The following is a 21,833-nucleotide window of genomic DNA, read 5'->3' as shown; positions in this document are numbered from 1 at the left end:
CGGTGAGAAGCTCATGTGTTAGCAGAAGGAGGAACTTGTGCTTTGAGGCCCTTCTTCTCCTTGAAAATGCGGATCCTTCGGCGAGATCTCCAGTGAGAGAGGAAGAGAATGGCACTTTGTGGGGATGTGGGAAGGGGCAGCGTTTCATTGCATCGCTTATCTTACAGATACTTAATGTAATCATTTGGTACTGCTAATGAGTCAGTCCTTTAGAGGAAGAAAAGGAGGGAGCGGATTCACAACTGGAGGAACTGCCATGCTTCAGGCCCCGGGAGCTGTAACAAAACAAGACAGTGGCAGAGCAGTTTATCAGTGTTTGGTCCCTGTTGTTATTAGCACAGTGCACATGAGGGGACCGGGTCCTATTGCTACCAGATGACAATTTGAGCTGGCTCAGCTGGTGTGGGTTTGCTTGGAGCATGATGCAGGGTAGTGACACCAACCTGGCTGTCAAGGAGCCATGGCCAGCTCAGGTCAGACATTTAGATCTTGCTCTGCTCTGCCAGCAACAGCCTCGACAACAGCTGGGTTCAGGCTTCACAGCTCGGGATGGAGCGTTTCACTGCCTTATGTTACACTTCCACTCCTCTAGGGTCTGATGGTTTCTGTGTTCTGTTGAGATGACAATTTCTGCAGAAATCAGGAGGCTGAGCCCAGCCTTCCATCACCTTCCAGATTAAAATATTGAAAATAGCAGGATACTGAAAAGGTATCGACCTGAACCATTTTTCATTGGCACTTCCAATAGACATTTGAACAGCAGAAAGATGAGCTTTGTAAATAAACTGAATCATTTGCTAAATTAAGCTAAATGAAGGCTGCTTTTCCCTGCCACTTTCTTATATTGCAAGTGAGGATTCCTGCGTGCATTAGGAAGAAATGGCAAAAATACGAATCATCATCTTGGCAGGATGTTGCACAGCAATTTTCAGCCTGAAGAGCTCCAAGTATTGTAGAAATGGAATATCTTAGTGCTGGAGTACAGCAGTCAGCTCCTCAAACAACAGCAGGAGAGGGAAATATTTTTAAAAGCAGAATTAACATTTGTGAAAGCTGCAGGTTCTTGTTTCCTGGTCTTTTTTGCTTTTATTTTCTAAAACCTCATCTGAATAATACGCAATGTTTTTCAGGCTCTTTTGTCCATCAGTCATTTAAGGACCAATGTGCTCATTCAGACCCTGTGATTTGAAGATGTGTGTGTTGCTGTCTGTCAATGGACCAAGGGTGCTAATGGAGGACAGGAATCTGTTATAGTCATTAACAAACGTGGATTAAAAAATATGTTGGTCACAGCCCTCCACCAAGTGGGCTGTCATATTGTTTCACTAAAACTGACCTCGAGAACAAAAGGTTGGATGGTGAAATGTGCTGGGCACTTAAAATTCGTGTTTCTATGGGATCTTTTTGGAAACAGTTGCAGTTGGTATTCCTTGTATTTGCTGTTCCTGCTTGCAGGTATGAAGTGCTACTGCAACACTGAACTCTTCAGAACACAGATGGATGAAACAAAGCAAAGTATTTAATAACCAGCAGTCCCACACTCGTGCTGCAAGACTCTGATGGTCCATGCCCGGACCCAGCCCCGTGTGAGCTACGCTGGAATGGCAGCTGTTCCCACTGCAAAGTCAGCCGGGAAAGAGAACTAACATAATACATCGTTCTAATAGTCCTGAAGCTGGACTATTCCATAATGGATTGCAGCGTGTGGTGGAGTGGAGGTGGTGGAGTCACCGCCCCTGGACGCGTTTCGAGTAAAGACTGGATGTGGCACTCAGTGCCATGGTCCGTTTGACGCGGCAGTGTTTGCTCACGGGTTGGGCTCGGTGATCCCAGAGGTCTTTCCAACCTAAGTGAGCCTGAGACAGAAGATACCGCACTCTATCCAAACGGCAGTGATGGGAGCACCATTAATACTGATCCCGCTTCCAGGGATGCGCGTGGCCATGCACAGTGCCCGAAGCACTCGGGATTCGTGTGTGTCCCTTCGCCGGGCGGACACCCAACCCGCACGCACCTCTTCCCGCCCGCCCCACAAAATGGCGGCGGCCGCGCGGCCCCGACCCTCGGCGGAGGGAGGGGCCTCGTCGGCCCCGCCCCGCGCGCGCCCCCGTGGCGCGGCCCCGCTCGGGAGCGCGCCCCGCCAGCCCCGCCGCCCGCGCCCGCCGCAGCGCCGCTCCCTCCCCTGCGCCCGTCCCCTCCCTGCAGCCGCCCGGCGCGGTGTGGGGAGGCGGCCGCTCCGCCCGCCGCCGCTGCCGCCGCCCCGAGCCTCTCAGGTAGGTGCGGGTCGGGCCCGCGGGCCCCGGACCCTGCTCCGTGCGATGGGAGGCGGCGGGCGGGCAAGATGGAGCCGCGGCCGGCGGGGGAGGGGAGAGGAGCGGGACTCTCCCGTCCTCCCTCCTCCGCTCGCTCCCCGCCGCTGAGGGCGATCCCGCGGTCTCCGAGCCCCGGAGCGCGGTGCCCGAGCCCCGTGGGGCCGCGCGAGGGCAGCTGCGCCATCGTCGCCTGTCCCGCCGTCCCCGCCCGGCCGTGCCCCGGGCCGAGGGCCGGGGCCTGTCCGTGCCCCCCGCGCGGGACGGGGGACACGCGAGGCCACCCCCGGCGCGGTGTCCCCGGCTGCGGCCGAGTCGGAGAGAGCTGTGCCGCCCCTTTGTCCCCTCAGCCGGCCCTTGGCCGCTCCTGATGGGGCTGGGCCCTCCTGCTCTCCAGCCTGCGGCCGGGAATTGTTCCTTCCCTTCAGCAGCCGCAGCTCCGTGCGTGGGGCTGGTGTGTGTGCAGGGCTGTTTACTTGAAGCATACTCCCATTCGCGTGGGGCACCTGGATGTGTGCGTACAGCCCATGGATGTATTTCCTGACACACCTAAGTAGCGGATGCCTTTGCTCACCTGCACATCGGGGTACCTGGAGAGCCTCACTGTGTCCCTTCTGTGTCTCTTTGAGTTCTAACATAGTGCGTGTCAGTGCTGTGTATTCTCGTGGACAGTTACGGATAGTTTAGTGCATTCTTGTTTGTGCATAGTCCTTCTGGGGTAATTGATTAGGGAATAGTTGCACCTTAAATTTGTGTGCAGTTCTCCCTGAATTAACAGTTATTTTGATCCTTGTGGTTTTTATTTTTGTAAAATGAAAGGGTAGGAGGGGCACTCTGTTAATATACTTCTTAAATTATGGTTTATTTCTATTTCAGTCTTGAGATGCCACAGTTTCCTTAGAATTTTGTGTGTGTGTCTGTGTCTGTACCCATATCCCTCGTATTTTAGATGCAGCCTTAAATAAAAAAAGCCCTGCATGTTTTTCCATTGACCACTGTCGAACAGATTCAACAAGTGGACGTTGTCTTTCTGCAGTCTCACACAAGGACACTGCTGTGGCTGTGTTTGGGTGTGTGGACAGGTGTTCAGAGGCCTTTGCACTGCTGGAGTGTGTGGACAGGTGTCCAGAGCCTTCTGCACTAGGTCTCATCACAGAGAAACACTCTGAAAACGTACATCAGGAAGATGCTTGATCCACCTCTTTAAGCTTGAAAGTCCTTTTGTGGTAGCAGGCTAGGGAAAGAGTAAAGGGTAGGTGAGAACACCCACTGAGATGAATGAGCACCTCTTACCTCTCAGAGCTATTGTTCGAGACTGCAGCCCTGGGGAGAAGAGCGGGTGGGTGAGAACACCCACAGAGATGAATAAGCATCTCCAGCTCCTCAAAGCCCTTGTTCTAGGCTATGGCAAGGACTGCTCCTTTTTGTTTGGGAGTAGCCCCTTGAGGTGAATGGACAATTCACAAACACTAATAATCCTTTCTTTATAAAGATCCACCTCTACCTGCTCCATCATTCATACGCATATTTGGTTTGCCTTGAAGTTTGGTAATGCAGAACCACAGAATAATGAGGGTGCCGTTTCAGCATACTCTCCTAAGCAAGTCTGTCTGGCCTGATGGCTGCCTTGATTCTGTGCTGCTCCATCCCCAGCTCTGGGGTTTTACTCCAACCTCCATTCCCTCTGCTGTGTTTGGGACTTGTCATGCCTGTCGTCCAGGTCTTTAAAGTCCACTACGACCATCTTTTTGAGATCTGGTAATTTTTTTAAAGTAACAGTACCAGGGAGTGGGGTCAGTGGCAGCCAGTGGGTAATGTGGCTTAGGCTGACTTGGGACTGTCTCTGTGCTAATGGAAATGTGAGTTTCTCTTACTTCTTGCCTCGATGCCTATGCGCTGTTGCTTTTGCTTTCTTGTTGGATTAGTTTTCACCTGGATCAGATCCCTGGTGTTGATTTGTCCTGCTCTTGCACAATAGTTAGTGTTGGCACAAGGAGTGGGAATGTGAGAGAAGAGGAAGGAGCAAGATTGTCCTGCTCAGAAAAAGGGCGGATTCTAAGAGTGGTTTCTGTTGATTATGAAACCAAACTGTCAGTTGTGTCAGTGTAATTGGAGTGCACAGGTAATTAAATCATTGATGCCATCTTCCTTAATTTTTGTGAAGCTGTCTTAACCCTTTCAAGGTGTCCTGTTCATCATCATCATCATATATGATCTTAATTTTGGGGTGGGAAGAAGTCAGCTGACATCCTTGCTTATGTTAGCATCTAGTGAAACTCTGTCCTTGGATATGGCTTATTTGGTTTTTAGGGTTAGAAAGCCTAACAATTGTCTGCCTGGTTTTGCAATCAAATAATGAATGAACCCTAAAAGTTCCGTTTACTTGACACTTAGCCTAGTGGTGCTTCCCAACATCAACTCTTTGTGAGCAGTTGAGCTTTGTCTGTAATACAAAGCTTGTGCTTAGGCTTTGGAGACCTTTGTTTCTCCAAGGGTGTCTGAGTCAAAAGACTTGAACTCCCGGGGGCACAGAGGCGCACCCAGGTTGCAGCTCTCTGGTGAGGAGCACGAGGCGCAGACCATAGTGAAGGAAGGCTCCCACTCTGCCTGGCACGTCTGGGGAAGAGGAATTTAAAGGGGGTGGGTATTTCAGCTCCATATAACTCTTAACTTCTGTCACATAAGAAAATGACCCTGGGTCACCAGGGGAAGGACCATACTTGTAAGTTGTATTGCTTGGGGAACTCTTAATTTATTAGTGATTTTGCACTAAGAATAATTGAGAAAGAAACTGTTCCCAAAATTACGTTGTCTTTTCGATTTGCAGTCTTATGGTATCATGTAGTAACTCTAGCAAATCACTGCTGTAAAGAAATTATTTCTTATATTTTGGCAGTTTTTAATATATTTTACCTGGTGTCAGATGATGAGAAAAATCATATTATGCACCGACTGTGGAAAGGGCTTCATAAGCACAGTATGGAAAAACTGGTTATTGTGCTTCACAAGTAGGTAAGATTTCAGTTGTAGGTTCTGGTGTTACAGTGTATGTTGTGCCTCTGATAGAATTTCATATTTAGTATTTTTAAAATATTTACATTTATGTGAATACTCCAGGTAAGGTGCAGCTTTGTGAAAGCAAGCAGTCACAGGGTTTTAAAAATTGGGTAAGGCCCTACTTAAGCAAGAGTTAATGTGTGGAAAAGGAGCTGACAATAAAAGGAATATGTGAAAAACATTTAAATTGATAGAATTAATTCTTCTCAGTGAGTGATGAAAGGATTTCTCACACATGCTATCCTGAGAGAGAAGAACAGAACTGACACCATATTTCTGTTGCGGTCTTGAAAGGGAAAATATTCTTCCTGCTGCTGTTGCTGCTCAGCCCCCCCTGCAAAGCAAAGGAGCCCTGTGGCGCTCCCCAGGGCCGTGGAACTCGGCATAGAGCGTCCTTTATGAGGGATCCTGAACAGAGCTGAGCCTGTGCTCTGCTCCCGCAGCATTCATTGGCAGCAGTGACCTTCAGAGAGCTGTGCACAAATGATGCTTGTGGCTGCTTGTGTTGTTAAATAGCGAGTCACATACTTTGTATGTGTTGGATGATGATGAAAATGCGCTGCTACAGCCTCCCACAGCCCCGTCAATACTGTGGAAACTATTGCAAGCTCAGCGGTGAAAAACCTCAGAAAAATGAGTAGGTGTTGTATACTAACCCTCATTAAAAGCAAAATTGTCCCTGTTGCTGTGAGGAATACCCTTTCTGGTATTCATCATTTGAAAAGCTGTAGTATAGATGGACTTGGAGCTTTGTGCAGTTTTGCTGTGATTCAGGTGTGTTTTAGCAGAAGTCGGGCACTTGCTGAGTCAGGTCTGTTCTGGCGCTCAGCAGGCCACAGAAGGCAGGCTGGGCTGGGTGAGAGCAGAGCAGTTGCCTGCTGCTTATGCTGGAACTGATTATTCTGCTCGATGCAGATAATGGGTCTCAGGTCCAGTACTCAGTATAAAATAGCTACTGAGCAAGTGCCTATTCTGGGAGGTTTGCGAACTTCTCCGCTTATCAAAGGTTTCATCTTGTCTACACTGGCAGCTAAATCCTGCCCGTGAAGAAGGCAGGGTACGAGGTTTGAAAGCCAAAGATGGCATTATGTCACAGCTCAAGAGGGTGTTTTTATGTAATGTGATTTGAATAGCTTTGATATTAAAATTTTGTGTAGTGAACAGGTCATGAATGGGAATTTCTTGCAGGGTTTCAAGCCTGGAGAGAGATGGGCCATAACAGAACCAGGAGCCTTAGCAGCCGTGAGTTAGAGCTGTATGTTAAGCTGTATTTAGGGATACAAGGAGGGGTCATGACCATGTCCAGTCATCCCCTGTAGCAAAACCTTATGGGTCCCAGCTGGATGGTCCTGTTTCTTTCTAGCAGCGGTGGAGCTTCTGTGCTTTGTTGCATGAGAAGCTCTGGTGCTGCCTCTCTTTTCCCAAAGCCAACTTACTCAGTGCCTCCTCCCCTTCCCCAGCACTTCTATAGATATAAATTACCAGACACTAAAGGATCCATACAGAAAATCCTCCATAGTCACTTTTCAGTGAATCTTTTTGAAATACAACTAAATTTCCTTGTTACAGTGCCTTATCTTAACTATTTTTTTATACAGAGATATTCAGTCAGTCAGTTAAATCAGTTTAAAAACTGATTTAAGTAAACTGTTGCCATTGTTTTTAGGTGTCTATTTACAAGTTTAAAACGAGAAAGTTCTATCTTGTTGGAAACTTTTTTGGATGGTTTTATTCAAGAATGATTGCACACAAAGTTGTATGTGTTTAGCTATACAATTTAGCTAGAGTGTAATTCTTAAATTAGCATAGCTTTGCATTTTATACCAATTCTCTTTTATACTGTATATCTCCCTGCCAAGAAACCTGCTTCCATTCTACAGATAGACTCGCTACATTCTTGTATTCCCTACTGTAATGTGAATGAAGGAAAATTACACTGGAGAGTCCATGTTAGGGTAATTAAGCTCGATTACAGATTCCTTTTCAAAATTTAAACAAAAACATCTTAAATCAAAAAGATAGAAGAGGAACCTTGGCTACTACTTGAAATTTGCATGGTTCGCTGAAAAATGGTGCAGAGAGGGGGGAAAATGCATTAAAAAAAATCCTGTTGGCAGTCTTCCACTGAGATTGGGGGTTTTGTTAAGCTTCCTCTAGAAAGAAATTTTAAATAGTTACTGATTTGTGTTGTCTTTCTTTCTTCATCCATTCCAGCCGTACTGGTTGTTGCCAGAGGGAAGGTAAAGTATCATCAGCCAGGTCTTGTGTGTGAAGTCAGTGTTTGTCAGAGCTCTCACTGGTATTGCAGTAGACACAAAGCACATGCATATGGTGATGAAGCTCCAGCAGAATATATTCACTGTCTAGGAGTACCTATGATGGTTCTCCCCCAGAAAGAAGGATGTTAAAATCTCCTCAAGTGTAATGAGGAAAAGAATCAGAGAATAAGAATGTATCACAGGAGTGAGTGTGAGCCTGGTTGGTCTCATGAGAAATACCAGGGGCCCCTGCTTTATTCAGTGCCTTCTCCCAGCTCTGGTGTGTTCCTTGGATACTGGGCAGCTGAACTGATCCTTCTTTGTGGCAGTCGAGCTTGGAGCAGCTTTTTGGGGCCAAAGCCAGTATTCCCGTGTTCAAAATGAGTACTGAGACAAGAATGGTGCTCACCACTCCAAGTGTCTCTAGTGGATCAACAAACAGCAGAACAGCCTTTCAGAGCCGCTGGGCTTTACTCTCTCCACAGCAAAAGGATATTATAGAACCCTCATGTTTGCAATTACATATCATGAAAAAATCTCAGGTATTTTTTGTGCTATTGCAGGCACTTTTCTAGTAGGGTTAAAGAAAGGTAACATTTTTTTGACTGCTAATTGTAGAAAACCTTAAGCTTCTTTCTGTATTGCTGCACAGAAAAGTCTGTGGTCTCTTGACCTGAGCTTATTTCCTTTGTCCTTTGCTAAGTGCAGGCTTGCAAGCTATTCTTAGTTGTTTTGTTTGCAAGTTAACAGCTGCGATAACAGTGGTTTCACTTTTAGTCTACTGTACCCCATGCAATGCACCAGCATTGTAGCACTTTAATTATCTCTGCTAGAACATCTAATATTTAAACTATATTACTGTCATAATTTCCCTATTTGACATAAACCCGTATTCATATATTTGCAGAAGAGTAATGCACACTGTAATGTGCATTTGACAAGCCAGGGTAGATGGAGTGTTCCACCAGGGAATGTACCCTTTGTAATCAGGAGAAAAGAGCACGGGGATTTACTCCAGGGTAAATAGACTGTCTGTGCTGTGTGCTTTCTCTCTGGCTGGCAGGAAACATTCATAACTGCCAAATAAATTCAGGAATCAATGGTAGAGTTTAAATTGTGTTGCTGTAGGTGATATTCCAGAGCTATTGTAGGGAAAAGATAATAAATCTTCCAGACCTTATCTACTTGATAAATTTACCATGGGAAGACATATTTGGTGTCTTAAGTGTAACTGTAAGACACAGAAACACTCTGACAGGCCAGGTATTTATTGGTTTAATCTTGTCTTCAGCATAGCTAAATATTTCTTTCTTAAACTTTGAGTATTTGCAGCTTATTTAAGTTGTAGAACCAGTATAGTTGAAGGGAAGATATAATTGCTTTATTTCCTAGAGTCATTGGTATTGCCAACAATATCAACATATCTCAGTGCTGGCATTGCTAGCAGTTCTCTCCTAACTAGGACAGCAGTGGCATTTCTGCAATCCCGCATCTTGTACTTAGTTACAAATTCATTTCCTCCCTCTGCTTTCCCAACTATGTTGCCAAATGCCTTATGTATTCCTTTCTTTGACATTAATTGTGATAGGAAATAACAAAACTGATTAGCACTTCATTCTTTTGCTGCAGTTAAGCAAACAAAAAATCTTTAGGATCCTATATCTACTATACCAAAAGAGTTATATCTTTCCTTGGCTTACAGCTGAGTCGCATATTAATCTTAGAGCTAAAGCAACTAAAATTCAGATGAGATTTGGTTAGAAAGGTTTTGGAATCAATCATGAGCAAATATTATAGCTCTTGGTTGCTCAAATGCTGTTGTTCAGTTTTTTAACTTACTTCTTCCCTAAGTATACCTATGTGAATAATACATGGTTTAAACTGTCCTTTTTAACTATGTGTAAAGGTTACTGTGCAGAACCTCAAGTGAAGGCTTAATAAAACTCATTTTAAAAGTAATTTACTGACATCAATACTGTTTACTAAAAATAGACAAAGTAGTTCGGACTAATTTTAAGAAACAGAGGTGGCTTTTGAAAGATTCTCTTTTGTGGAATGCTGCAGTATTATGATATATTGATACATATTTCTCTCTCTTATTTTTGGTAGAAAATGATGCACCCTGTTGCCAGCAGTAATCCAGCTTTCTGTGGGACTGGCAAGAGCTCTTGCCTGAATGAAGACAATGTAAGGGCTGCAGATCAGTTTGACCTCTACGCCACACAGCAGAGCAAGTACAGCCATGCAGTCAGCCACAAACCCATTGCCTGCCAGAGACAAGACGCCTTGAACGAATCCCACTTGCAGACCACAAGTGGCAGGAATATAGAGACAAAAGATGAACTAAAGAAAAAGAAAAACCTCAACCGCTCCGGGAAACGTGGAAGGCCGTCAGGGACCACGAAATCAGCAGGGTACCGAACGAGCACAGGTCGACCCCTGGGGACCACCAAAGCAGCTGGATTTAAGACAAGTCCAGGCAGACCCTTGGGTACAACTAAAGCAGCAGGATACAAAGTCAGCCCAGGCAGACCTCCAGGTAGCATTAAAGCTCTATCACGGCTTGCAAATCTAAATTATACTTGTGGCAGTGCAGCTTTTCCTTACCCTATGGTGCATAACAGAGGAGTACATGCTGCTGGTGAAACTAGCAGCAAAATCAAACAGCCTAATGAATGAAAGGAGGGAATGAATAACTCCTGACTTATCTGCTTTATGCTGATTTTGGGCATGTTTCTTGAGTTTTCTTGTAATGTTTGCCTAAGTCTGAGTTTCTAGATTTTATTACAGTAATGCCGTAGCCTACGTGTGCAATTCATAAGTTTTACAGAATGTTGAGAAGGCTTTGGTTTAAAGAGGCTTCTGTTGATTTTAAATCATAATTTATAAGGAAGTCTGAAATTATACATTATGCTTTGGTGTCCATACTTAAGTAATGTCCATGTCCCTAGTTTTAAGTTCAGTTTCTCATAAATATAGATGTGTGGTTATAAATTAAATAATTGAAATAAGGAGGACAGAAATTAGCTGTCTGATGGTTCATGATGTGGCCTGCCCCACAATAAGCAACTTAGCCAGTTAAGTTCTTACTTGATAAAAATTGATAAAGAAAGTGGCAAGCCACATTTTCCACTTCTGCAGGACCTTCTAAAGACCTCAGATATACTTAAAAACTTAAACAAAAAAACCCCTTTTTTTCTAAAGTGATTTCCAGTAGCTTTTATTTCTGGAGTTGTAGCATTAAGTGAATTTCAACTAATGCTCCAAAAATATTTTTGAAGATATTAAAGAAACCTGAGTATTTGTACCGTGCATTACAGCTTCACAGCGCCTTACAAAGACAAGTTACTTTGCCTTTAGGTGAGAGCTGTTCTTTTAGTTACACTGTTACAGGATTCTGCTGGGTAATTTTGAAATGCCTAATAGTACATATACCAAACCACAAATAATTCTTTGAAATTTGAAATATTTTATAAGAAATTAAGTACTGTTCATTCTAGTTAGGCACTTGATTAATATTAAACAGTATGTTCTTAAATCTGTAAATAGGTATTTACGCTGGCTTTTGCCTTTCAAATCTGTGCTTAGATGGCAACAGTTTAATAGCTTTTAAAGTAATAACGTATAATGTTTACAAATTAAACTTTTTAAACAGATGCTGTTGCCAAATTTTTAGACTCAGTTTTGCCAGATATTCCTGGAAATAGTTATTTCATTGTTTGACACTTATACTATATTTAAGTTATGGAAGCTTATATATCTACCAAAGGACACCATTTCCATGATTTATAAAAGCAAACTGTATAGCTGATGCAAACAGGATGCAGTTTACTGCACTGCTAGACCCCAGATATAGAGTTCATCTATGCATGCAAGCCGGAAAAAAATGTTGTTGGTTAACTATAAATACCTTTCTTGACTCAAACTAACACCTCCCCTCCTCCCAAAAGAAATGTTCCATTTTTCAACTGGGTGTGTGTAATTTTTTTTTAAGTGTGGGAGAATGTGTGAGTGTGAGTGTGTAAAATACTTTCATCCAGAATTCAAAAGAAAAAAAAAATCAGTCCTCAATGTTGTATATTGTTTGTTCTAAATTCATTTTACTGAAACTAAAACTTTTTTTTTTTTTTTTTTTTTAATCTGGAAGAAAGTTTGCGTTTAAGTCATTTCATATATAAAATGACTTTATGATAAATTTGTAGCTTGAAATATCTGGGGAGGGGGAATATATAGAGTTTGCAGATTTGGGGAGAATAAAAATTTGGGTTAATTGAGCCTGTGCTGAATGGGTAATGATGATGGTAATTTTTGTTAATATAAATGCTATTCTGGCCTGCTGTCATTTTGACTAGACCTCTTGATTTCAGTGATGACAACTTAAGAAACAGATGTCATGTTTCATACCTTTTTTATCAGGAAAAAAGCAGCAAGCCTTCAGGTGTTCCAGTGATGCCTAACACATATTGAGCTGGACTTTTGCTGTACTTTACAATAGGTGTGTTGAATTGTTTTGGGGGAACTGTGTATGCACTGGCAACTAAGACAATGAACCTCAACTTATACTGGATGGCTCCTTAGTCGATAGATGAACTAATGGCAGCTAAATTGCTACTAAGGAATAGTTTCTTCATGCTGAAGCTCTGAAATCCAGTTGTACGTTCTGTTCCTCAACAAACTCGCAAGTCTGAAATTTAGCATTCTCTCTCAGAAGATGTAACTTCTGACACATGCAAAGTGCTAACGTGAGTTCATTCACCCTCAGGATCTGTGTTCTATTGGCTGTTTTTAATCAGATAATTTTTCAACAAAAGACTTCTTTAAGTTCTTTCCTGAACTCAGCTGGGCAAGCAGTCCTCTTCAGCTGAATGTATAACTGCAGGAGTGTCACACCTCGCTGGCAAGGAACGTGTTGCATGTCACCACTGTACCTTGGAGAAACTCCACTCCTTACCTCCTCCCGTTGATCCTGTTTGCTCCTGTCTGTTCCTCACTTGTGCATCCACTCAATGGTGCTGTGCTGTGTGTCAGGAGATAATGCAGATGTATTGCTGTTCTGCTAGTATAATTTGTATTCAAGTATGCTGATGAAATAATGAAATCACCTAAGCAATTTCTGTTCATTACAGTGTTTATTAATTATATCAGATGAAATATAATCCCAGTAAAAACTAATTAATGTTGTCAGTTGTGAAATGATGAGCATCAAGTAGAAGAGTGTTCAGAGACCCCGCAGTGGGTTCCTTGGCACTCTGGATTTAGGAAGGAGAGCAGAAGTGCACTGCTGGCATTTCCTAATTCTGCTTTATTTTATATCTGACTAGAGTTTACTGGTGCCATGCAGTGAGGGGAAGGAAAAAAAGAGGAGATTCAAAATGACTAGAAATGGAATTTTCAAATACTTCTTTCTATGTATACTCTGCAGAATACATTGTGCTTTTTTCAACACTTTTCTGTCCATGAGAAACACTGAAACAGCATGTTAATGCCTAAACTTTATTAGTACCAATGGGAAAACTGGCACTTTCCCCCCATAGTATGAAAACATTACTTGTAAGGTAAATTGCTTATTTTATATTATATATCATAATTCAGCTATTCATAAGCTAGGATCACTGTTGTGTGTTAACACTGTTCAGAAGACTGACATGTCAAGTTTAATAATTTCTTTTAATTAGCAAGTTTCTAACGTCTTATTTATACATAAATGAAATGTATTAGCTTGCTATTATTCCTTAATGATGCTATAAAGTTCACTGTTTAAGATACATATAGTAACTACTATTCATTTTCTGATTAAATTTACTTAAACTTTAAAACCAAATAATTTTGCTACTATAAAGTCTTGCACTGGACAGATTCAAGATGCTAGCACCATATTTTGTCAGGAAAAAATCAGATACCATCAGAAGCAGCTGACTTTGATATCAAAGATGGTATTTTTAAAATCAGCACTTAGCTTTGTCATTAAAGCAATGTTCTTTATATCTTGGATGTAGTTTAAAATGATCAAATTAACTAGAGCCATTAAAGATCTCTCTTTTGAATGAATATATTTTCATTTTGTCTGAAGGATCTTAATGTTCAGTCAGGACAAAACCAAGCCTTGTCAGTGAAAAGTGATGTGTCTGTGAAAAGAATTACCTGGAACTACAATACGCAGAGCAATTCAGATGAGAATTTAACTCCCTCCCCCATTTTGAAGAGCTTTAAAAGGCAGAGGAATGTGAAGTCATTTGTGCAATGGTTTCATTAGCTGTGACTCTGCTGTTCTTTGTTATATGTATAATAATGTTTCATGCTACCCTTAGAGTTGACAGTTAAAACAGCTGATAACAATCATAAATACTTGGAACTGCAAACTTCATTTCTGATTACAAAAGTTTATTCTTCTCTATTTTAATGCATATATTTTAACACCGCTTAAATATATTTATGACTTTAGTAGAGACTAGACCTTTCTCCTTGTGACTTTTTTTCCAAATAGAAGAATCTGTATTCTAAAATTTGAACCACTTTCTGTTACTTCAATCTTTCATCATTTGCTTTTCCACAGGTTTACTTTGGGGGTAACAGTAATCTGTTAAATAACTAGTATCAGCACCCTGTCCTCTGCTGTAAAAAGCCTGATTAGATACTGTGTATGTTTTTATGTCCATGAACTTGAGCTACTCGTGTGCAATTATGTGTATGGGAATGGAGTAGTGTTCATGATCTGTATTTACATCATCATATGGATGTATATTTATTAATAAAGTTAATACTTTAAAACCTAAGCATTTTTCCCTGTTTTGTTTTTTTTAATATCTTTTAAATTCTGGCTGAAGATGCCAGTTAACAGTGTTACCTGCTTATTACAGGCACGTTATGTATATTTGCATTAAGGCAAAAAGACTCTATGAGTGGCAAGGCATCAGGAAATAGAGGAATGTTGCTTATTTTTTAATGAATTGAAAACAGTGTGACAATAACTTAATTGTTCTTGTCCTTTCACTCAAACAGGAGAAAAGGGGAGGAAAGGAGCTTATAACCCTGTATGGATAAATAGTCAACTGCTAACTTTTCCTCTGCTGCACATGGAAATAAATTTGAAAGTACTCATAAACTAAACTTTTCATGGAATGGTGATCATAATTGGTTATTCTGTGATGAGTAAGACATATTTATCCCTGTATTCCAGCAATATTCCAATTTATCTGTGTTGGTAAGATGTTTTCTGTATGCCACTTAACACTTCTTCTTTTTTTTTTTTTTTAATTTTTTTCTCTTTACTGAAGTTTTTCAATAACTTTGGGGAAGAACAGGCAGTCCTACCTACCAGAAGCTGCGGTCCAGACTCCCAGGCCTGCATCCTCTATTTGCTCTCCAGCACCCTTTGCTTTCTTTTCCGTGAACTTTCAAAGGCCTTGAACACATCTGGAGTTGGAACATTCCAAATGTCAGTTGCAGTTATTTTGCAGACTTTTTGAATTTACCTGAAAATGACATCTGATGTGTTGGTTAGTTGGTTGGTTAGTTTGGTTTTTTGGGGTTTTTTTTGGTTGGCCATTCTGGTAGTTCTAAATATTTGGCATTCAAGGTGACTGGATATGTTCAGCAGCAGTCTGCTACATACTGGTCTAAAAATCAGTTCCTGGACATGACTGCATGAGCAACATGCATTATTTGGTGTAAGGAAAGTTTTAAGTATTAGATACTATATCAGTCACAAATTGTTCAAACAAGAATACAGCTTTTTCAGGTGTTTTGGAAGTTGCTTGACTGCTTCCATGGCCTCTGTGTTCTCTGCCATGGAATGAATGGAAGGATGGAAGCTGCAGGGAGTCTGTTCCCTCAGTGCACAGGTGGTGTGTGAGGCCAGATGTGGTTTCTGATGACAGGAGCAGTTCAGGATTTATTCAGGCTGGCAGACTAGCAGTGTTGGGGTATCAGTTACACAAGCTGCACATCTTCAAGGAATCTTTAAAATGGTTCTGCCTTTTAATAACCTCAGTTATGTGTATGGTGAGACACCAGGGCTTGTTTGGGGCTGGATTGGCAGTTTTATGCCTCTGCATCTCCATGGTTTGAGCTCTTTAAGTAGCACAAGGAGTACCACGCGAATTAGTGATGTCGTACCTGGTAAACATGGATTACTTACAGTCACCATAAAAAACCTGTACCATTTTGATTTGTGTTATGGCAGGAAGGATATTATGTTAGGATTAAATTCACAGTAAAAAATCGTTTTCAAGTTGAAAATGCTGCTTTGACTAAACTCAAACATAAGGAGAAGGGAGAATGGGGCAGCTTTTTCTTTGCTAGTCTGCACCAGTTTGGATTCCCTTTGTGCTTTTGCTTTCAGGCTTGCTCTGTATCAGCTGATCTAATTAAATATTTTCCCTCTATGTGCAAACCTCATGTTTTCTATTTTTAGACTATTATGTCCTCATTATTAGTGCTTATGCAAATTGGACTTTGAAAGAAAAAGCTTCGAGTGAGAAAATGTGTGCTGTAAGGAATGACAGAGTTGGAGAAGTACACCTGACTAAAAACAAAGTCAAATTCTGTAATATATTACACCCATTTTCATTTATACACATGTACTTGGTTTTTCCTGCCCTTTTCCAATGTGCATGGTTCATGCTCCCCTAGGTCATAACTATCAGTTTTTGACAGATGCAGAGTTTTGGCAAAATCTCATTGTGCACTGCTGGCAGTTTTAAGGAAGCGTGTTAAAAATTGTATCGGCACTTGAAGTAGCGTGTTCATTTTCAAAATGCCCCAGATAGTCTTGAGGCTTCACTATTGAACTGAAATAAAGTAAAAACCAATTCTGCAACAGGAAAAATATAATTTCCTAAAAATGAATATGGGAGTATTTATCTTGCCTTTCTGCTTTGGAGCTCTGGTTGACAAGAATTCTTCCTTTTAGTTTTAAAAATACGCCTTGAGTTTGCTACGTTTTACCTTTACCCCCAGCCTGCTGTAGGTTAAGGCACAGTTTGTGTGCAAACAGCTCCCAAACGGGACCGTTCTTCCCTAACGTGGGTGGGAGCAGACAAATCCTTCGCCAGGCAGCTGCGGCTGTGCTGGTCACCGGAGCCGCTGGGGCCGCAACACCGGCTTGTAACAGAACCGGCTTCGGGATGAGTTACAGGGTGCGCTTGTGCGCCCTCAGTTATTGCTCAGTCACAGCATCCTGCCGAAGCCATTGGATGGCACTTGCCTCTCTGCAAGAATTTTCGACCTGAACTAATTTAAATCAACAATGAAATGCCCCCAGCAGCACCAGCAGCCCGACACCCGGCCCGGGCAGCCACTCCGGTCACAGCGTGCGGGCTCAGCTCTGCAAGGCGGGGACACAATTATAGGATGGTTTGGGTTGGAAGGGACCTTAAGGAACATCTTGTTCCACACCCCTGCCATGGGCAGGGACACCTTCCACTATCCCAGGTTGCTCCAAGCCCCGTCCACACTGGCATTGAACAATTCCAGGGATGGGGCAACCACAGCTTCTCTGGGTAACCTGTGCCAGGGCCTCACCACCCTCACAGTAATTTTTTTCTTAAAGTAATTTTAGTAAATTTTTTTTTTTTCCTAATATCTAATCTAAACCATTCTCCCTTGTCCTGTCACAACATGCGCTTGTAAATAGTCTTGTCCCATCCTTCCTGTAAACTCCCTTCAGGTACTGGGAGGCCGTAATTAGGTCACCCGAAGCCTTCTCTTCTCCAGGCTGAACAATCCCAATTCAAGGTTCAGCGGGGCCGCGAGAAAACTCGGTTAAACCCGCTTTGTATCTAACACGAGAAGGGCTGAGCCCCACCCGACAAAAATCCCTGCCCCACCCCCGCGCCCCAAGACCTCTTCCCACGGAAATACGACCGGCAGCGGAACTGGAAGTGTCCTGGGGATCCGGCGGAAGCGATCGTTGTCCGGGGAAACGCGGCGGCGCCTGCCGGGGCCGGGGATGTGGGCGAGGATGTGGCGGCTGCTGCTGGCGCTGGCCTGGCTCGCTGCGACCCTTCCCGCAGGTGCGGCCGGGGGGCTCTGGGTGCGCGGTCGCGGGGTGGACGGGGCGCGGAGCTGACACCTCCCTCCGTCCCTCTCTCTCCCCGCAGGGGCGGCGGCGGAGCGGAGCGCGGGCGGCCCCGAGCCGGTGCGGTACCGCACGGCCGAGATGGCGGACGCGATGCTGGGCAGCGGGGCCGCGGCCGAGCCGCCCGTGCTGCTGTCGGCGGTGCCGGCCCAGGCGAGCGGCGGCCCGGCAGGGCATTGCGATGGGGCGACCGCGGGCGACGCGTGCGGGCCGGCGGGGAGCGGCCCCGCGGCCGCCCAGGCCCGGGAGCAGCCCGTGCTGGAGCCCGTGCTGCCCGGGCCTGCCGAGGAGCAGAACGGCACCGACAGCGCCAAGGCTCCCAAGGTGAACTGCGAGGAGAGGAACACGACGGGCATCGAGCGCTTCACGCTGCAGATCCTGAACGTGTCCCAGGTACGCGGGTGGCCCGCTCACTGCCCGGGGTTGGTGTGAACCCGTGAGGGTGGTGGAAGATGCCCCGTCAGCCTGTTGCTTTCAGTGCTTGACTTAGTGAATTTCCTCATGTAACGTTCTCAGTTCCACCGAAGAAAAGATATGACTGGGCAAGGAGGCTTTTCGGGCCATTCTGAGCAGGAAAAAAATGGAGTTATGGCTCGGTTCATGTGCCGGTGTGTGTCATCTCTGTGCCTGCAGGGCACTGCCAGCTTTCCTGCTCTGTGGACTGGCGTTTCTCCTGGAAATCGTTAATGGCAGTTAGTGCCAGCTCATTTCTTGTTACAGTTATGTGTATGTATATTTTTAAGCAATAAACTTGAAAACAATATTTAAAAAAGGTTATATACAATTCTCCACCTGTTTTAAAAGGTGCATGGCTTGATCAGTATTGCCAAGTATCTAATTGATTGCTGAATGCTGCATCCCTACACAGAATTTAACTCTGTTAAATATGTAATTGTTCATGTTCTCGTGCTTTCTCCAAGGACCTGATGGAGTTCCTAAACCCAAACAGCAGTGACTGTACTTTGGTCCTGTTCTACACACCATGGTGCCGCTTTTCTGCCAGCCTGGCACCTCATTTTAACTCTTTGCCCCGAGCATTCCCAACTCTTCACTTCCTGGCACTGGATGCATCCCAGCACAGCAGGTAACTCACACTCCCTGTGCTCTAGCTGTAGTTTATTTCTCTCAGCTTTGAGTTCTAAAAACAGGAGTGACTTTTTTCTACATAAAATGACAACTTTATTTAGTGAAACTGACACTTTCTATATTGTAACTGTCTTTATTTCTTCCTCCACAAGATTTAATTTCCTTCATGCTTTGTTTTTTCTTTATGTAGTTTATCAACTAGATTTGGAACTGTGGCTGTACCAAATATCCTCCTTTTCCAAGGTGCTAAACCTATGGCTAGATTTAATCATACAGACAGAACGCTGGAAACCCTGAAAGAGTTCATCTTTAACCAAACAGGTGTGTAAATCAGCCCTGGTCCATCAGTGGGAAGAACAGGCTGACTTTAATGTCCAAACTGGGCTTTCATGTCCCTGTGTGTGTTCTTTAAAATGAATGTCATAAAGACCCTGAGAGGACCCAACAGAGGTTAATGTAATCAGTTGTTGCTGTGAGCTGGATTTCAGCCTGTGCTGAGAGCAGAAACTCAGCTCCTTGGGCTGCTGTCACAGAGCAGGGGGAACAGTCGAGTTTAGCTAGAGAGGCTGCCAGAAGGACAGAGCACATCTTCCTGCCCAAAGATTTAATTGAGAATGAAATAAATTAAACTCTCTTTGCCAGCCAGCTGGCTCTCTTCTAATCCACACTGAAGGGCTGTGTGGTGGATCTGCATTTCCAAAAATGCACAAAAATGAGAATCCTGAAAAAACACTCTAAATTAAATTTCCATGTGCTGAAAAACCCCCACAAACTTACTCAAGGCTCTGCTGTGGGAGGACAGAACAAGCCTTCTCCTGTTATGAAAATACACATAAAAATCACTAAGCTTTTATAGAAGTAAATTGTATGCTGGGTATATGTTAATGTACAAGGGCCATCTCACCAAAATTTTAAGTCTACCTGTGTCTGAGAGCAGGAACAAAGCTCCAGATAGAACCACCTTCTCTGTATTTAGCGATTACAATGTTGACCAAGTGCTTTGTTTTTTAGGGATAGAAGGTAAAAGCGATGTGGCTGTGACAGAGGAAGACTGGGAAGGGCCCTTGCCAAGCGTTCTGACGAAGGGCATAGACTGGCTGCTCCTGTTCTCTGTGCTCTTCCTGGCTGGCTTTGTCATGTATGCCACCATTCGCACCGAGAGCATCCGGTGGCTCATCCCGGGACAAGAGCACGAACATCAGGAATAACCTCAGATGCTGAAACAGGGACAGACTTTTCCACTTATTGGTAAAGTGGGAATTTCTATGGACAAGAAGTACCTAAGAATGAACTGTTGAATTTGTTGGTTGTAATTTATAATAGTGACTAAAAATTGACTTTATTTATCAACTACTGAATCTGTAACAAGCACATTTGTGGCAATTACAGTGGTAAGTAAACAAGTATGAAAAAACATGAACTAAAGTATTTATTAAGCTGCTCTGATTGACTTCTTTTTAATGGACTTTAATGTAATTAGTGGTACAGTTCTAATTTGCTCTTTTGAAGAGCTCCCTGAGCTTTGTAGATCAGGGAAGATTTTTACAGCACATTGGTCTGTGCATGGCACTGCAAGGAAAACACTGGTGAAGGGAGGTGTTGGTATGTTGAGTGTCCATAAAATAAACTATGAAGATGTTTTGAATGATTTTTCACTCCCATGGAGATGACTGTTCCCACCTCTGGCACTGGGGTTCAGTGCTGGTTTTCTCATTCACTTTGCTCTGAGTTTTGACTTAGTAGCGGTTCTTTATGAGATTTAGAGTCACTTCCCAAGCTCACATCACTATTTCTGTGTGTGTATACAACTAATTTACCACATTCCTGTTGGATGAAATTGTATTAATTGTCCTTTTTAAAAAAAATAAATCAGGTTTTTAGTGTAACCTTTTAAGTTGCTTTCTTTCAGAAGTAAAAACATGCAATTTCTGAACTACAGCTCTAGTTAACTTGCCTAAATTAGCAAGAGCAGTCTTGATGTCTATCTAAATTTCTAGTACCATGTTTGCTAGTTGCACACTCTCCACTTGAGGTTACATAAAGAATTGATGGGTTTTTTTAGTTATGATTAGTATGGAGGGTTTTGGATAAGGTATGGACTGGTGTGTTGTGTGGGGTTTGGATTATTTGATTGCATAGCATTTATCATGGTGGATGCTTGTCAGAGTACCCTGACAGGGAGCTTTAGAGAGCAAATTAAACTAAGGCTAAAAAGAGACCAACCCAGTCTTACAACTTACTGCTTGACAGAGAGCTCACATCCCTGCAATGTGATTCTTCAGGTATTTCTCTGCTGGCTCTCTCTTTTCCTCTGGAAACCAGAGGTCCTGTATCCAAAAGGGAAACTGCACTGAAACTTTAGTTTCTGTCACTAAAACTTTGGTGTGATCGAAGATAAAGCTAGGATAGATGTTATTAATAAAGATTGTGAGCGATAAATTGGAGCATTCTTGCCTCTGCCATTTGGTTCGTTTGAGAGGCCCAGGGCTGGATTGTCCCCGATGCTCATCTTTGCAACGCTTAAGAAACAGGGATGTGTTCACAAACAGGACGGGGCTTTTCCAGTGCTGTCCTGTGGGGTGGAAATGACACCTGCCTGCTCACAGCGCGACAGGATCCACCCGCGGCCGCGGCCGGCAGCTCCGCTCGGCCGTTCTCCTCCCGGGTGGGTGTCACAGATCAGGGAATCATCAAGTTTGGGAGACCTTTAGACTGTCCAGTCCAACCCTCCACCCAGCACCGCCACTGTAACCCCTAAATCACATCACCCAGCGCCAGATCCAGGTGCCTCTTAAACACCTCCAGGGATGGTAACTCCACCACCTCCCTGGGCAGCCCGGTCCAATGCCTGACCACCCCGACAGCGAACAAGTTTTTCATAATATGTGATCTGAATCCTCCTATCTCAGCTTTAGGCCAGTTCTGCTCCTCTCACTGCAGGCACGTCAGAAGAGATCGGTCTCCCTCCAGTCCAACCTCCTTCCAGGGAGTTGCACAGAGCCATGCGGTGCCTGAGCCTCCTCGTTGCTGACCGATGGCTGCTTT

The 21,833-nt window shown here is 43.7% G+C and overlaps 2 protein-coding genes across 3 annotated transcripts; both read left to right on the top strand.

The window, feature by feature from the left end:
• Positions 1–2,163: 2,163 nt before the first annotated feature.
• On the top strand, positions 2,164–14,397 carry C15H5orf24 (chromosome 15 C5orf24 homolog). Of its 2 annotated transcripts, XM_048319874.1 has the most exons (3): positions 2,166–2,273; positions 9,734–10,163; positions 12,041–14,397. In XM_048319874.1, exons 2-3 carry the CDS (start codon positions 9,737–9,739, stop codon positions 12,079–12,081), a joined length of 468 nt encoding a protein of 155 aa, XP_048175831.1. In that variant the 5' UTR covers positions 2,166–2,273; positions 9,734–9,736; the 3' UTR covers positions 12,082–14,397. The 2 variants fall into 2 exon arrangements, with proteins under 2 accessions (XP_048175830.1, XP_048175831.1); XM_048319873.1 differs by having other exon boundaries at positions 2,164–2,273; positions 9,734–14,397.
• A 3,136-nt stretch (positions 14,398–17,533) lies between these two features.
• Positions 17,534–20,674, top strand: TXNDC15 (thioredoxin domain containing 15). The gene is made up of 5 exons (XM_048320234.1): positions 17,534–17,637; positions 17,725–18,095; positions 18,623–18,786; positions 18,979–19,109; positions 19,800–20,674. The coding sequence occupies exons 1-5, from the start codon at positions 17,574–17,576 to the stop codon at positions 19,994–19,996; spliced, it is 927 nt and encodes a 308-aa protein (XP_048176191.1). The 5' UTR covers positions 17,534–17,573; the 3' UTR covers positions 19,997–20,674.
• Positions 20,675–21,833: the final 1,159 nt, after the last annotated feature.

Source organism: Corvus hawaiiensis, chromosome 15 (assembly GCF_020740725.1).
Source record: "Corvus hawaiiensis isolate bCorHaw1 chromosome 15, bCorHaw1.pri.cur, whole genome shotgun sequence".
Classification (NCBI taxonomy): Eukaryota; Metazoa; Chordata; class Aves; order Passeriformes; family Corvidae; genus Corvus; species Corvus hawaiiensis.
The sequence above is the reverse complement of the archived record's forward strand: the minus strand, read 5'-3'. Positions and strand labels throughout refer to the sequence as shown.

What these genes read in the sequence shown, in the direction of transcription:
- TXNDC15 (XM_048320234.1), top strand. Translation starts at nt 17,574, where the DNA reads ATGTGGGCGAGGATGTGGCGGCTGCTGCTGGCGCTGGCCTGGCTCGCT. An exon ending in GATGCATCCCAGCACAGCAG is followed by an intron (nt 18,787 to 18,978) that starts GTAACTCACACT and finishes TTCTTTATGTAG; the next exon opens with TTTATCAACTAGATTTGGAA. An exon ending in GTTCATCTTTAACCAAACAG is followed by an intron (nt 19,110 to 19,799) that starts GTGTGTAAATCA and finishes TTTGTTTTTTAG; the next exon opens with GGATAGAAGGTAAAAGCGAT.
- C15H5orf24 (XM_048319873.1), top strand. Translation starts at nt 9,737, where the DNA reads ATGATGCACCCTGTTGCCAGCAGTAATCCAGCTTTCTGTGGGACTGGC.